This window comes from Morone saxatilis, unplaced genomic scaffold, assembly GCF_004916995.1.
Source record: "Morone saxatilis isolate NCDOM2014 unplaced genomic scaffold, NCSU_SB_2.0 Contig24, whole genome shotgun sequence".
NCBI lineage: Eukaryota > Metazoa > Chordata > Actinopteri > Moronidae > Morone > Morone saxatilis.
Genome location: NW_023339807.1, coordinates 9406371 through 9421615, shown reverse-complemented (window position 1 = coordinate 9421615; position 15245 = coordinate 9406371). Strand labels below are relative to the sequence as shown.

The 15245-nt window shown below is 38.9% G+C and overlaps 2 protein-coding genes across 2 annotated transcripts in view; one reads left to right on the top strand and one right to left on the bottom strand.

The window, feature by feature from the left end:
• Positions 1 to 9451, top strand: part of adcy2a (adenylate cyclase 2a) — a gene marked incomplete in the record, with an annotated part of 51689 nt that extends 42238 nt beyond the window's left edge. The window contains 7 exon segments of the mRNA XM_035672138.1: positions 1759 to 1843; positions 3585 to 3743; positions 5996 to 6142; positions 6478 to 6588; positions 6720 to 6834; positions 7927 to 8051; positions 9274 to 9451. Of these exon segments, the coding sequence (XP_035528031.1) occupies positions 1759 to 1843; positions 3585 to 3743; positions 5996 to 6142; positions 6478 to 6588; positions 6720 to 6834; positions 7927 to 8051; positions 9274 to 9426 (895 nt within the window).
• A 1-nt stretch (position 9452) lies between these two features.
• Positions 9453 to 15245, bottom strand: part of dnah5 (dynein, axonemal, heavy chain 5) — a gene marked incomplete in the record, with an annotated part of 84165 nt that continues 78372 nt past the window's right edge. Inside the window, 3 exon segments of the mRNA XM_035672845.1 lie at positions 9453 to 11541; positions 12595 to 12826; positions 14211 to 14363. Coding sequence (XP_035528738.1) covers positions 11390 to 11541; positions 12595 to 12826; positions 14211 to 14363 — 537 coding nt within the window.

Sequence of the window (15245 nt, the reverse complement as noted above, 5' to 3'; positions counted from 1 at the left end):
CCGCCACATCGCAAGGTGCAAAAAACCATCACACAATAGCAGAGGAGCTAATACTCCGGCAGCATTGGACATGGTCACAATCATAGGTGAGAAAAGTGCTGAGACACTGAATACTGTCCCTCTGTCCAATGACACGATCGGGAGACGTATATCTGTGTGTGTGTGTGTGCTGTCTGCTGTGTTCAGACTGTTAAATAAAAAAGATTGTTTATATCTTACTACTTGTATTTTTGGATGAAAACAACCATATGAAGTAATATAGAAAACTGTATTATATTGAACTATAACAGTATCTTAATGCATTCCGTCAAGTCAAATATCCTATAATGGCTTTAATAGAAAAATGTATTTAAAGCATCGTGATGCATGAGGAATTGAATCGAAAGGCTGACACTATAATCGTAATCAAATTGGGAGATCAGTGACAATTCACACCTCTACTATCTAGTCACCCCATTTATGCAATTCCAGTACTGTTTAAGGACATTAGTATGCATGACATTTAAATAAAGAGACAGAAATAATTTATACTGCATGCAAGAAACTGCATAGGATTAGTATAAAGTTGGCGTGTCTGTTAAAAGGAGACTTTGAATGAATTTATACATTTTTATTCATTCATTGCTCAAAGTAATATTTGGATGTATTATCAGAAAACAAACCTGTTAAAGCAGGCAGCGTCAATTATTAATGTAACTCACTGGATGTCATTTCATCAGTGCAGCCTAAATTGTCCCATTTCCAGCAGGGGAAGGCAGTTGTCTTTTTGTTTTATTGACTTTTCTGTCTAAAGCTATTTAACATAATGTGATTTTTAAGGAGTTTCCTGCTAAGCCAAATAATTTCACACGGCTTGGGTCAGCAGTAATACAAACTGGGAAACTGAAAAGCTTTGGTCATTTATTTATTTAAAACTATTTAGAATTTCATCAGAAACAAAATTAAATCATGCTTTCCTGTTAGTTCCATCTCTGATTTGTCTTCACATGAGATCTGTCCTCCGTCATTGCCATTGATTCTGTGTAAAGAACTGATTAGATAATGAACCAGGCGAGTGCAGAACTTGCAGGCTGTTTTTTCAGTGGTCTGATGCGCTCTGCCCTAAATAAAAGTAAGGGTCCATTAATATGCAAAATGTGCTTTCTTTATGTGCACAGCCAGACTTCACTGCAGTTAAATCAGTTTCATTGTAGATTTAAATATTATAATAGGTGGCTTTTTTTAATTTAATTACAATATACTCATTTTATTTTTAACTTGGACTTGGATTGTGTGCAACTCTGAGAGGCACACAATAGTTGTTGTTCGGTTGGTTGCCTAATTCTGTTCTGGACAGGTGTCCTATTTATAAGGTTATAATGATGGAAACACGAGCGCTTAAAGTGTATTTATAGTGCTGAATCTTTGCAGATTGCGAACACTATCTTGTTGTTTATTGCTTCTTGAAAAACGTTCCTTGTGAATGCACCCCGACAGGGAAGCTCAGCCTCCAGAATGCAAATAGTAAACAAGCTCTTGTCACAGCAAAGCAGAAGTGACAGTCTTAACCGAGTGACAGCTTGGAATAAAATGGTCTACTAACCAATCGTGTGACATGTCACAGACTACTGATTGCAATCTGAATTTTAAATTAAATGTTCTTTTTCTCATCTCTCTTTCATCTTTTTGTTTCGCCCCTCTATCTCTGTCTTTATCTTTTTCTGTCTTGTCTTTCTCTTTCTTCAAACACATTTCTTTCTTTTTTCTCTGCCCTTCAAGACCAGGAGTTCTCAAAGACCTGAAGACTATGGGTTCTATCTCCCTCTTTATCTTCTTCATCACTCTGCTTGTGCTTGCCAGACAGGTAAGTCCACACTGTAATAGTCTGAGTGAGTGACATTATCATCTGTCTTGTGCTCATTGTCACCTACATAGCTCTGAAAGAAAATAGTTTTCAGGTTTTCTCTTAAATTAACATTGCACTTCACTTCAAGTTTTATTTTTTCACATTTCTCCCATTTTATCTCAGTTTTGAATGCCTGTTTTCCCCCTACTATGGTCTTTGTTGCTGCTAAATTAGACTGTTTGCTTGTGAAAGGTGTCAACTTAGTCTTAGCTACTAACATCAACTGCATGTATTTAAAGTAACAGTCATCAACCCAGCATATGACTCTTTACATTTTGATTACACAGATATTTACATTTTGATTCTTAACTAATGGTAACTTACAGTACATGTAGACAGTATAGTACGTATAGTGTGTGACTGTTTGCACATGATAGAATTGGTTTAGAGTAGGTAGGATGCCGCTGTAGGATGAAGTCGCAGCAGTCAGACAGTGAGAGGAGACATGGGCAGAGTAATATTTCTGTTTTATATCAGAGCTTATCATTAAATGGGATGCAGCTGATCTCCTGGGCCCTGCTGTGCTCTGGAATAGCAGGATGGCTGCAACACACTTTTTCCCCCTGTGGAGACTGAACTCACAAAAAGCATAGACTACATGAGTGAATATGCAGGTGTGAGCAAAAGTACCACCTTTAACTACATGCATGCCTGTACCACACTAGCCACAGATAAATTAAAAACACATTTCACGAGTGGTGATTGCAGGGACTCTTGTTTGGCATCACAGTACAATGAACATATGTGCTCTATGTGTTATTTAGTGTATTTAAATAGATATAAAAGGATTATTTTCCACTGTTGACACACTATAAATTCCCATTGGGAAGTTTTGTTTCTGTGAATGTGTGAGGCCTACTGTCTCACAAAAATGTGGAAAATGTGATATCCTTCCTGCGTATTACAAGTGCTGGTGAAATTTCGAGCAAATCTAGTTCTAAATATTAAGCAGATTCCGTTTGAGTGAATAATAAACGTGTTTGCAGAAGACAAATTACTGATGTCCCCAGCTTAATGAAAAGACACCAGGTGCGACCATCTGTACAGCAAGAATAACAGATGCCATTTATTAATATCTGCTCAGTCTCTTACGCACTGCTCTGATATGTATTCATATACACTTTGTTTTTGTACCACCCCCGTCTTTTTCTCCATAACAAGTAATTATATTTCTAATATCAAATCATATCACTTTCTTTGCTTGATCGTTTTTCATCAGATCATCTTACAAACATGTTTCTCCTTGGTTGATGCAGCCTCTTTATCAAATTAGTTCATTGTGTACTGCTCAGGCACAGGCTTACATAGTCATCGTCATAGAGCACCTGAGATATTCACACAAATTAAATGTCACATTACAAATTGTACCCACAATGTTCTCACTAAAGAAAGTCATTCCTCATCTGTTCTCAACTATTCTTCTCTGTTGTTAATGTAGTTCTGGTAAAGTAATCATGTTTTGATTTAACCAAAGCTGCATAAATCACTGTATTTCTTTCTTGCTTAGATGGAAGTTATGAGGGCCAATGTGACTGAAAATTGTGTTATGTTTTTTTCAATGTTATATTTTCTTTTCTGTCTTTAAACCTCGGTGAAATTCACACTTATAGTTGTTTCTGTTTTTTTCTCTGTAACTTGATGGAAGCAAGCTTAACAGCTGTACCTTCAGTCTCTTCACCTCTGTGTCCTCTTGTAACAGAATGAATATTACTGTAGGTTAGACTTTCTGTGGAAGAACAAGTTCAAGAAGGAGTGTGAGGAGATTGAAACGATGGAGAACCTCAACCGGGTTTTGTTGGAGAATGTCCTGCCTGCACACGTTGCAGAACATTTCCTGGCACGCAATTGGAAGAATGAGGTAGGCATTTATTATGTTTTCTTTTTTATTAGCCTTTAGATTTTTGTTTTGACAAACAGCTGCAGGACAGATGAATTTTAGTTTCGTAGAGATCTTCTGGTACCAGTGGTTATATGCAAAGATCCATTATATTCATTCATTAGCTCTGATCAGGCATTGGCAAAAGCAGCTTACCTCACAAATAATCTATATTTCAAGTCAATACATTTGATCTAGATTTTTAATCTACTTAAAAACCAGGGGCCTCATTTATAAAAATGTTCTTGGATTTACACTTGAACTTCTTAATATCTGAAGATAATTTCTTACATTGCGCTTATGTTCAATTAAAAAAAGGATACGCTTAAGCAGGTTTTAAGAAGCCCATTTCTGACATTGGATCAAATAAATGTATATATTGCTTGCACAAATTAGGGTTTAGTCAGGAATAGCCATGGACCAAAACAGACATATGATAAACGGTGAGTTAACAGTGTTATGAGTCTCTGTTTAATTTGGCGCGTATCTGATCAACCGACCATCACTTATGTTCGTAAGAAATCTTTATTTTTGTAGCTGTTCGTCTCTGATTCCCATGGTCTTCTCCCACTAAGCGCAGCTAACAAATGGAGGCTGAGTGAGTTGAGGTAATAAAATGTTGGTACAGTAATACAATATTCATGGATTACATTGCTGGTAAACTGAGAAGAATACTGTCAACATATGATGCACTTTATCTTGTGTTTCTACGGCTATATAAGGAATTGTAATTATGGTATGTTTCTTAAAGGGAGTTTATAAATATTTTCCCCGGAGAGTCCATGGAACTGCTATGTTCCTACAGACATACTAAAGTATGAAAAGGTTGTTGACGTTGACTGCTGTTAGTTGTTGGTTTAATAATGTCTGATGCTGGCTGATCAGGCTTATTATCTTCTAATTGTTGTTGTAGAATTGTTTCTAATGGCAGTAGGCAGTAAGTGCTTGCCCTTTATCTGTGTTTATCTGTCACTCTGAAAGTAAAGAACTCAATGAACAACTAATGTTTTAAATATAATAGTGCAATAAACAGCTTTATAGAGAAAGAGCAGCTTTATTGGTCATGATTGAAGGCTTTGTATTGCGGGAAATGGCACTTTCGGGTGTTAATGAAATAAAAATTTGCCATTAATTAATGTTTTGGGCTATAACTAGGCACACATGATTCTTATTACACTGTTCATAAAGTTGATCTAAGGTTCACCACAGGCTGCAGTACCCCTACATAACCAGCAGGAAAATCACTTAAGTCATGTCTAGACTTTGCTTAGCGAGAGCTTAGGTTAGGTTTTATAAATCGCTACTCATACATATGTAAGTCATATTTAAAATTACAATTGATCTCAAGCCCATTTTATGAATGAGGCCCCAGAATGGGTATTGATATTTTAAGTCTTACATTAGGTATGTCAGTAAGGTCTTAGATTTAGGAACTGAGATGTAGAATCCGAGTGTTAATGTAGAAAATTCTCCAAAACCAGAATGCACAATATATTATTAAAGTTGTTAAAAATGCATTAAAAGTGCTTTGTAGTTAATGGAAAGTACAGTAAATTAAGCCAGTGGCTGTTTGACACATTAAGTGATAAAAAAGCAGTTATAATTTGCTTAAAATCATAACTTTTTTTAATGGAACCGGCACTTGAAATGTAGTATTACGATGATTTATTACTTATAATGTTGACAAAACCTTGGGAGAGACAGTGTAGGTGAATTTGTTGACTTGCCTGTGAGACTTTCTCATTCATCATTCTGAATCCTGTTATATCCCCTGAGTGTTTCTCACATTGTGAACTGTGAAAAGTAAAGTTGTACAAACCAGGAAGTTTAGAGGTTGTGGTATCCGAGAGGTTATGGGACTTTAAATATGAGTGCTGCTTCTGCTGCAGAAATTCTGAATGAAGAGTCAGCAAATGATTTTATTCCTGCACTTGAACAGAATCCAGGAGGAAGCTGCTGATCTAATGGATTTTAGAGTCACTGTTATTTTAGATGGTGGTTTGGGTGATTTGCCTACTTTGATCTGTGTGTCTGGTTTATCACTTTTTGTCTGCCTTTGTGGTTCCCCTGATGTTTTTATTAAAGAATACTGTCAAGTATTTTTAAGCTTAAATATACACAGGATCGGAATCTAGTCATCTGTGTTTCATCCTGTGGTTTATCAGTTTTATCACATTGTTCTGCAGCTGTCCAAACTAACGTCTGTATTTTGTCTCCCTGCTTTCTTCTTGAAGGATCTGTACCACCAATCCTATGACCTGGTGTGTGTCATGTTCGCCTCCATCCCAGACTTTAAAGAGTTTTACACTGAATCTGACGTCAACAAAGAAGGATTAGAGTGCCTCAGGCTCCTCAACGAAATCATTGCTGATTTTGATGAGGTAAATAACCCTCAGTCTTGCAACCTTCAAAAAACCCTACACCACAAATGCTAGAAACAAACTGGGATTTCCTTTCTTGTAGTTTGTGATTGGACACTGAGGACTATGTGTCAAGCTACCACATCTTTATTAATGGTATCTGGGTATTCTGAAAGGCTTTCACTGGCAGGCAGAAGGGAGAAAAAATATAAAACAGTAATGCTTAGTTAGAAATTCATACTCTGCATATGGATGTGCATGCATCCTCTAAAAAATGACGGCATGAGCTATCACCTCTGCCATAAATTATGCCTCATTTGTTTCAGCTGTTATGCAGATTGTGTTTGTGTCTGTAGCTGCTGTCCAAACCTAAATTCAGTGGTGTGGAAAAGATCAAGACCATTGGCAGCACTTACATGGCTGCTACCGGGTTGAACGCATCACCTGGGCCTGAGTACCCATCACAGGTAGGCTCAATGCACACACGTTAACACCTCTGTCATCACAATATCACTTCTCACAACTTTGCCCGACTGCAGCAAAACCACATTTAACTAATATGAATGTCTTACTGGTTGTGTTCCTTACTGTTTCCCAGGAGCATGACAGGCAGTACATGCACATAGGGACCATGGTAGAATTTGCATTCGCCTTGGTGGGAAAGCTGGACGTTATCAACAAACACTCCTTCAATGACTTCAAACTCAGAGTTGGTGAGTTACAAATGACACCATGACACACACCCAGTGAGAGTTGCAACTGTTGCAGACTTGTTCTTCTATTGGCAAAAGTCATATGTTATTATTCTGACTTGCACAACAGAAGTGTTGGTATATAGAACAGGGTTATAAGACGTGGCTTGAATGTAGACTAACTGTATGTTCCATTGTCCATGTACTGACATGGACAAGTAGCGTTTATGCTTTTAAAGACTTCTAATATATTCTTATATATTTGTTTTCATTATTATTCATTTTGTCATGATGTGTACATGTCTAAAAACAAGAAAAAAAGCTGATGTTTGCAGCAAGACAGGTATATTCATGGCAACAGCAGAGAGAGAGAGGAAAGCAGGCAGGCAGGTCCCAGCTTCCCTGTGTGCGGTCAGTGTCAGAGTTCAATACCTTCAACCTGTCTGTGAAGATCGCAGCATGGGATGCTCCATTAACTCAGCAGTGTGCGTGTGTGACTGTCCATCCCTGCTGCTTCCAGACGGGCCTAAAACGCTCCATCAGAGAGGGATACAAGTAATCACCCATTGGGACTGGACAAAACCAGTGGCCGTGTGCCTGTGCATGCTTGCCTGCACACTTGTGTAGATTGCAGTTTCCAGATTGCTGGAAATTGACTCAGAAGCCAGAGTGAAGAGGCCTGGTATCATCTCAGTGATGTGAAAAGCTCCAGAGCCTGCTTAGCAGAGGTGTTGGGAATGTTGGGGATAAAGAGTTCAGCTGCATTTAGCTTCCACTTCATTTCATGTTCTGATGAAATCTCGTGAAAAGCTTTGTTTATTCTGAAAGCAGCAGGTCTCTTTGGAGCTGCACTCTGGCTGTACTAAATAATGAATCAGTAATATCAAAAATTGATTTGAATACATTTCCAACAACACTGTACAAGTGTGACATCAGAAATAGAAACAACCATTTTAAAATGTGGTTTCAGTTTCCTGATTCAGTCATCTTTACCTTACCTTATTTAAGAGAGATACATCTTTTCTGAATAAAACTATTAACAATGTAATTCAATATGCCATTCACTGTAATTGCATCTGAAATGTTCACTGATTACTTTGTGTCCTTTCTCAGGTATTAACCATGGCCCAGTGATAGCTGGAGTTATTGGAGCCCAGAAACCACAATATGATATCTGGGGGAACACAGTGAATGTAGCCAGCAGGATGGACAGCACTGGAGTCCTAGGGAAAATACAGGTAATACATACAGGTAATACAGGGATACACCGTGTGATATTTGTGTATTCTTTTGGGTTTTCAAAGCCTGACATTGAAGTTTTTAACAACTTTTGAAAAACAATATTAGCCACACTGTTCCACATGTTCATTACCATTGGGTACCATATTCTTTTCTTCACTCAATCCCACATAAATGTACACTGTCCTGCTGCTGTATATACTTGCTAATTGTTCCCAACAAATGCTTGTTGGAGTAATTTCCTAAAACAGACTTATTTAAAAACTTATCCATAAAAACTACATATTTGTGATCTTTTTTTAAAGATGGACATCTTCAGAGGGAATGGGCTGAGAGCCAGACGGGGTAGAGGACACATTGTTACTTTGAAATTTTCTGTGGGAAAATATAGAATAACTCAACTATTTTCTCTGATGTATTCAAAAACAAACCAGTTTGAAAAGTCTCTCATTCTCTGCATCTGTCAAACATCACATTGTGTTTGAAGTTGGCGGTTTCTTTCAAAGCAACACTGCTCCATTTTCATATGCAGAGATTTTAAATGTCACTACAGATGTTTTAAAAAAAAAAAATCAAACTCTTCTCTCTGCTCCTGCTGACAGCAAGGACATCACATCACCTTAACATCTTCAGACCTTACATTTGCACCCTGCCTGAGCACTGATAAGATATGTTTTTTTACCTGCATGGCAAGTGCCTGTGGGAATCATTTAGTCTTCAGAGGGCTGTATCACACTTCACAGCCTGTACACATTTGATAGAGCCATCTGCTTTCAATTGCATTCCAAGATTGCCTGTTTATATTTTAAGATATGCAGAGTTATTCCAACGTAGCACAGACATTTCCTCATTCTAAAATCCACAGAGGAATTTTATGCACAGGCTGTGATGATTTCCCGTTATCTCTTACAATTCTAAATGGTAGAATTAGAAAATATAGTGGAGGCACATGTATTTTTGCAGTTGTGTGTGAAATGAATCTAAAGGTTAGTCCAACTTAAATCCTGATTTTATTTTTGCTAAAATACAATAGAGGTCTGGTGATGCAGAGCAGCATGCCAACAATACATGTTTGTTTGTTAGTTAATTAATGGTCAGCAGACTTCTCCTCAGCTCCTGGAAATGTATTCCTTTGGATAGCTGAATATTTTTGCCTGCAGGAATTAATCCAGTTATCTAAAATAAGCAAAAAAGACATTACCCATCTGGTTCTCCCTGTAGGTGACGGAGGAGACGAGTCGCATCCTTCTGACCCTGGGCTACATGTGCTCTTGTAGAGGCATCATCAACGTCAAGGGCAAAGGAGAGCTCAAGACCTATTTTGTGCACACAGAGATGACCCGCTCACTGTCCCAAGGGAATGTAATGCCGTAAGACTGGTTCAGAATATGCTGAATTTACACCGGCTCAAAGAACAGAGTTCATTTCAGATGGAGATTTGATCTTCTCAACGCTGTTGTAACAGAATCAAAGTGTGAAGCACGGAGGAATCGGATATGATTTTAATGTTGCATTGCAGTTACCTATGCCACAGCTGTAGTATACATTTTGTCACTTATGTAAGTGTAGCATGTACAGCAAGTAGGCAATAACCCCTGAAATATATTGTAATTTGAATGTTGGATCCAGCAAAGCCACAGAGACACGTTTAGTCAGAGAGAAGAATCTGAAATGGTCTATTTTAGTATTCTGACGCTTGTGGCAGCACTATGCCATCAAAGCCTCTTTTACAGCCATGTCCATCAAAAAGATCAAAACTCTATTCTTTTCACTTTACAGGATACAGTGCATTTTGGATGTTAAAAGATGTACAGTAAGAAGTAGAGAAACATCGAGGGCTCTTGAAGAGCACCTGTAAGACAAGAATTTATACAAAAAAAGACATGCTGCTTTTATGGAAATAAGGAATCTTGCAGGCCCCCAACTGAACCAAACATCTACAAAGTACAAAAGGCCATAGATGGAAGATCTGATATTAAAATGAAAGCCAAGGACAAATGTTACAAGAGAAAACTGCATGACCACTGTTGCAAAAGGAGAAGCTGGTCCTTTTTAAAAACACAGCCAGCCAACAAGGAGACACACATATGTGTACATATACTGTACTCCATCAACCTTGTTAGAAGCACGAAGTCTTGGATGTATTTTACAGGCAGTCCATACAAGGAAAGCATAAAAAAAAAGAATATGAATATATTGTGATATTCATCCAGGGCCAGGTTTCCCACAATTATCTTTACACTAATCATCTTGTCTTCATTGACTGCTGAAAATGGAAATCAGGAGTTTTAAATTGTTTGAGTAAAATTCCATGAAAGCAAAAGGATAAAGTTGATTTTAGCGTGAAGATTTTAATTTGGGAAACTGGGGCCTGATCTGTGTACAGGGTAGCTTTAGAGTGCGTATGATGCGGTGGTTTTGTAACAAAAGAAAATACTACCAAAAAAGTGTTTTGATGTTTTGATGCCATTGTTTTTTTGTAAAAACTTCATTAAAATTTCTATGTATTTCAGTTCTGAGTGTTATTATTCTTTAAAAAAACCAGCACACGGTTGCCAACCTGGTAGGCTGCATCCCAACCCAGCGGACCGGGTTTGATTCTAACCTGTGGCGCATTGCTGCATGTTGTCCACCCAAAGTTGAATCATTCAGTGAAGCAGTACAGTTTGAGTCCTCTCTGCTTTACACTGTGGTTTCCATATTAAGAGACTAAAACATAAATTAAAAAAATCTGTTTTAAAACAAAGTACAAATAAATACGAGCAAAGTGGGCAGACTCTGGTCAAATAGAAAGATCTTTCCTCTAATCTGTGACATGTTTTTTAAAAATCCGGAGGGTCTCTGATAAAGTGTTGTCATCTTCATCCTGATCTAAAAAATATTTCTGTTATAGTTATAGTCAATTAGACAAGAGTCTGAGGAATGTCTTACTGACCTTCAGTTGTTCACCCATCTTTGTTCCGTTTGACCTCAAGCAAAATAGATAACGATGATGTGATGTTTCAAATTTGGTAATTCCTGTTTTGACCTTGTGTTGACTGAACTAAATACATTATTTGACATTTGCTGCACAGTAATATGACAAATTGTCTTTCTGTCAATTTAAACTAGATTATACTGAAGGAGTGACTGTAAGGAATTGCTGTTGTGCTTCGTCCCTCTACACAGTCTTATCTAAAAGAGACATTGTGATGTATCCAGAGGCTTTGTCTCATTGTCTGGAAGTGGATGTTTCACCACTGGTGGCCACAATTTCCTGACGTTGGGCATGTGACTGATGGGAAGTTAATAATAGCCTCCTACCAGATGTGTGTTAGTGTTGCTCAACATTAAGCGATCATTTGACGTCACAGAGGAGTGCCACACCCCGTAGGATCCAGTATTCTGGAGGAAGTGAAGTCTTCAGGTCTACAGCTGCGATGTAATTCATGTCGGTCCTCACCGGCTTCTTGTAGATTGGACAGGAGTAGAGACGGGAATCCTTCACACCTGCAACAAACAAAGTTGTCAATTGATGCACACTAAAAACTGATAGAAAACAACAGCTGGCAAAATTGTCTCATAATCAAGATCATAATTAAACATCTTTATACCTCAAATTATTTCAAGTAAAATCGGTCTTGAGATGCCGCTGGGACACGCAGCTGTGTTTTTATGAAGTCTGCTCAGATCAGGCAAATAACTCTGATTAGCAAAACATGTGGTTATTTATCACTGCTCCCACAGCACCACTTTACTGTTCCTTGGTTTTTAGGTTCTTAGGTTTTAGTCAGCTTGGTAGCTGGTTAGCTGTTAGCCTGTCAGTGACAACATGCCTGAGTGCTACTCGACTTCAACAACCCTCCATCAGCACCAAAACCAACAATCCTCACGAGCAGACAGGCAGCCCTTGTCTAGTCATATACATAGGGATGAGACTAATCTCTTTGAAGGGAGTCACAATTAGGTGGAGGGGTTTTCTAGACTCTCACATCTACCTATACATATCACACATATCCATAGATACTACCACTTGTCTACAGCAGCATCCCTCACACACTCAAACCCAGCAGGCAGCCTTCTTGTGGGAAAAGCTGGGAGGGGACATGGTGTAAACAAACCGCATTACGCGTATCATTGGATCATTAATTCATTTCCCAGGCAGTCTTGCTTGCAGGCGTCCACTGGGGCCCGTCTCTCCGCTGCCTGCCTGAATATAGTCTTGTCTTATCCAGAACAAACACTGTGCCACATAGTGCTGGTAATCTATTCCCAGACAGAATAAATGGCACTTAGTCTGCTTGACATTTAAATGTTACCTCCATCCATTCGGAGTGACTGTGTGGGATGCAAATGTTGAGGAGCACAGAATATTGAGACTGAGCCAACAGAGTACAAAGATTGATCCTGATAAAACGAGATTGAAACGTTTGCATTGTCAGATTAGTTTTCAATTCAGACAAGTCATCAAAATCCACTTGGTTGGGGTTTTTTGAGTGTGTAAATGACAAGAAACCTCAGAATGCTCCCCTCCCTCCATCTATCGCAAACAGGAAATCTCACCATTATTCTCAGCGTACATCCTGATCACAGGCATCATCTCGAAGAGGACTTTGGGCTTGGAGTCGATGAGTTTGCAGCTGCGGCGGTCCCAGCCGGCTCCCTCCAGGTAGAGGCCGTAGACATACACTCCCTCTGCGGGGGGCTGGGTTATGTCGTCCTTCATCCACCGGGTCACGTCGTTACACAGCACCATTCGGTCCAGGGCCCAGCCCTTGTTGGCCCGCGTGATCTCCTACAAGTGTGGGGACAAATCCACAGGTTAAGGCTGAGACGTGGGCGGTATGACAGAGCTGACCATTTGGCAATTGTTTCCCCACAAAAAAAAAATCAATTTTGATAATAGGGCTGTAATAGAGGTACAATAAAAAAACAGTGTGTAGGGCAGAGAAGTGCACTCTATCGCTGGCGTTGTTTTATGAGATACAGTGCCAACAGAAAGAAAATAAATGCAATATGACTCAGAAAGAGCGAGAGCAGAGTGCACAATAAATAAATGAAATGTGAGTATTGTATCCCCTAGTCTTTTTATCCTCATTTTGAAAGAGAAAAAAAACCTTAGTGGGCTAAATTGAACAGATTGAGACTGATAACAAATGACAAGGACGGACATAAAGACAACTATAAAGACTAGCCAGGAACATCAGGCACATGTTACACACAGAACCAGCAGAACCAGAGCACTCTGCTAACAGTTTGTGATGCCACTGGTCCAAGAAAAGCTGCAGCGTCTCTCCTTAAAAGGCAATATACACACACTCGGTGAGAGAAAATGATGGCTATATTTTGGAGCTAATATAGTAATCTAACACATCCCTGCTCAGTAAAATACAGACATCTGCATCAACAACATTTTCTCTGTCTTTAAGCATGCAGCCGTTTTCTACAGAGTGGAATAAATAAAACTAGAAGGCAGTCAGATGTGCAAACCTGACATCAATGCTAAATGGTTTCCTATTTCTACTACTACTTAAATTGCAAAGTAAATTGATTTGTTGGCCCTGAAAATATATCTCAGCCTTCAGGGCTCATTTTCATCATTGCTTTATATGATAACCAGACATCAGATCTGGATCAAGACCACATTCAGTTGAAAAGATTCAATGACTAGCAAAGGCCACGGTAATAGATGAGAAGAAGACAGATTTAAGGCGCTGACGAATACTGGAAAAATTGTCATTTTTGCTTTTTTCACACCAAAACCACCCCAAGATTTAAAAAAAAAAAAAAGGAAGCAGGTTTAACTGGTTCACCGGAGTTTTAAAAGCTGTCATATTTCCTGATAAATAATTCCCTGTTCAGTGCAGTCAATAATGTCCTCTTGTAACAAGGACAGCTCAGAAAATGCTTCCACTGTAAAACCTAAATACATAAGATACTTCTCTGGATTTCATAATATAGACAGATAATTATAATAAAGCATAATGAGCCCTAACAAGAGGTATATATCATGAGAAATGTCTGTGTACTTGCTTCCCTGCCTGCCACTGTGTGTGTGTGTGTGTGCGCGCTTGATTGCGTGTGTGAATGTGGCTTTGTGCCTGCTTGTCCCTCTGCGTGCCATCTGGTCTCCTCCCCGACGGTGGCTACGTAGGTAGGTAGCCTGATGCTGTGTGTACCTGTCTCATGGCTGTCAGGAAGCCCTGCGGGTTGAAGAAGCCCGTCATCCAGAAGCAGTTGGGCCGCCCTTCAAAGATCCAAGCCTGGAACTGCCGGTTCCGCTCAAGCAGCTCTGTAAACCAGAACCCCAGGGTGCTGGAGGCCCACGATGCCTGAAAAACAAAGACAAACAACAACACCAACAAAACATTAACAATGAAACACAGAACGAACAGTCATCCAGATGGACCAGAGGGGAAGACAACAGGGAGACATGAAGAAATGGATTGTGAGTCACTGTGTGGCGGGAGAAAAAGAAAAATTCAGAACAATAGAATAAAAAAAGACCAGAATACAGCTAAACACAGTACAGTAGGGGCAAATGGGCCAAAAGCAAATTGCACTGCAGGTACAAATACTCTCAATCCCTGCCCGAAAGCCATTCTGGTCTGAATTATTCTAATGATTTGTGAGAGCACTGCTTGAATGCCAACGGAATGATTCCAATATAATATATGGGAAAAGCCATGCTCCTTTGTTGTTTTCTCTTGCTCCTGCTCTCCCTCTCTCAATATTAATATTCCAGAAATTTGGTCTACTAAGTTTGTTAGAAGAAAAGTTATTTTCATTCATCAGGGAAATGGATTTGTGTGATAGTGATACAATGTTAAAATAAAGTACATGAATAAAAGGTAAGGAGGTCAGTTTGGGCCAAACGGGACTGATGATGATGATGAGCTCCCTTTTAGCTGGCAAAACATATCTGATGCTTCCAGAAAAAAACAGGAAACTTCTGATTGGGTTTGATTTTTAAGGGCTAGGCCAAAATTGTTCAAACCGACTGGACCAGGAGATTTAGACTGCGGCACCATTCAGTCGCTGCGGGTCATAGGCTTGCTCCTTCAAAATGTTTCAAATCTGTTTTTGGATAAACTTTACCATCTGCCCTTTTGCACTACCATAAGTATTGTATATTTTATATTATTGTATATTTTATATTTTATTGTCTGTTGTGAAATTGAATGTTTAAATTTTAGTATTAGGAAATGTCTGTT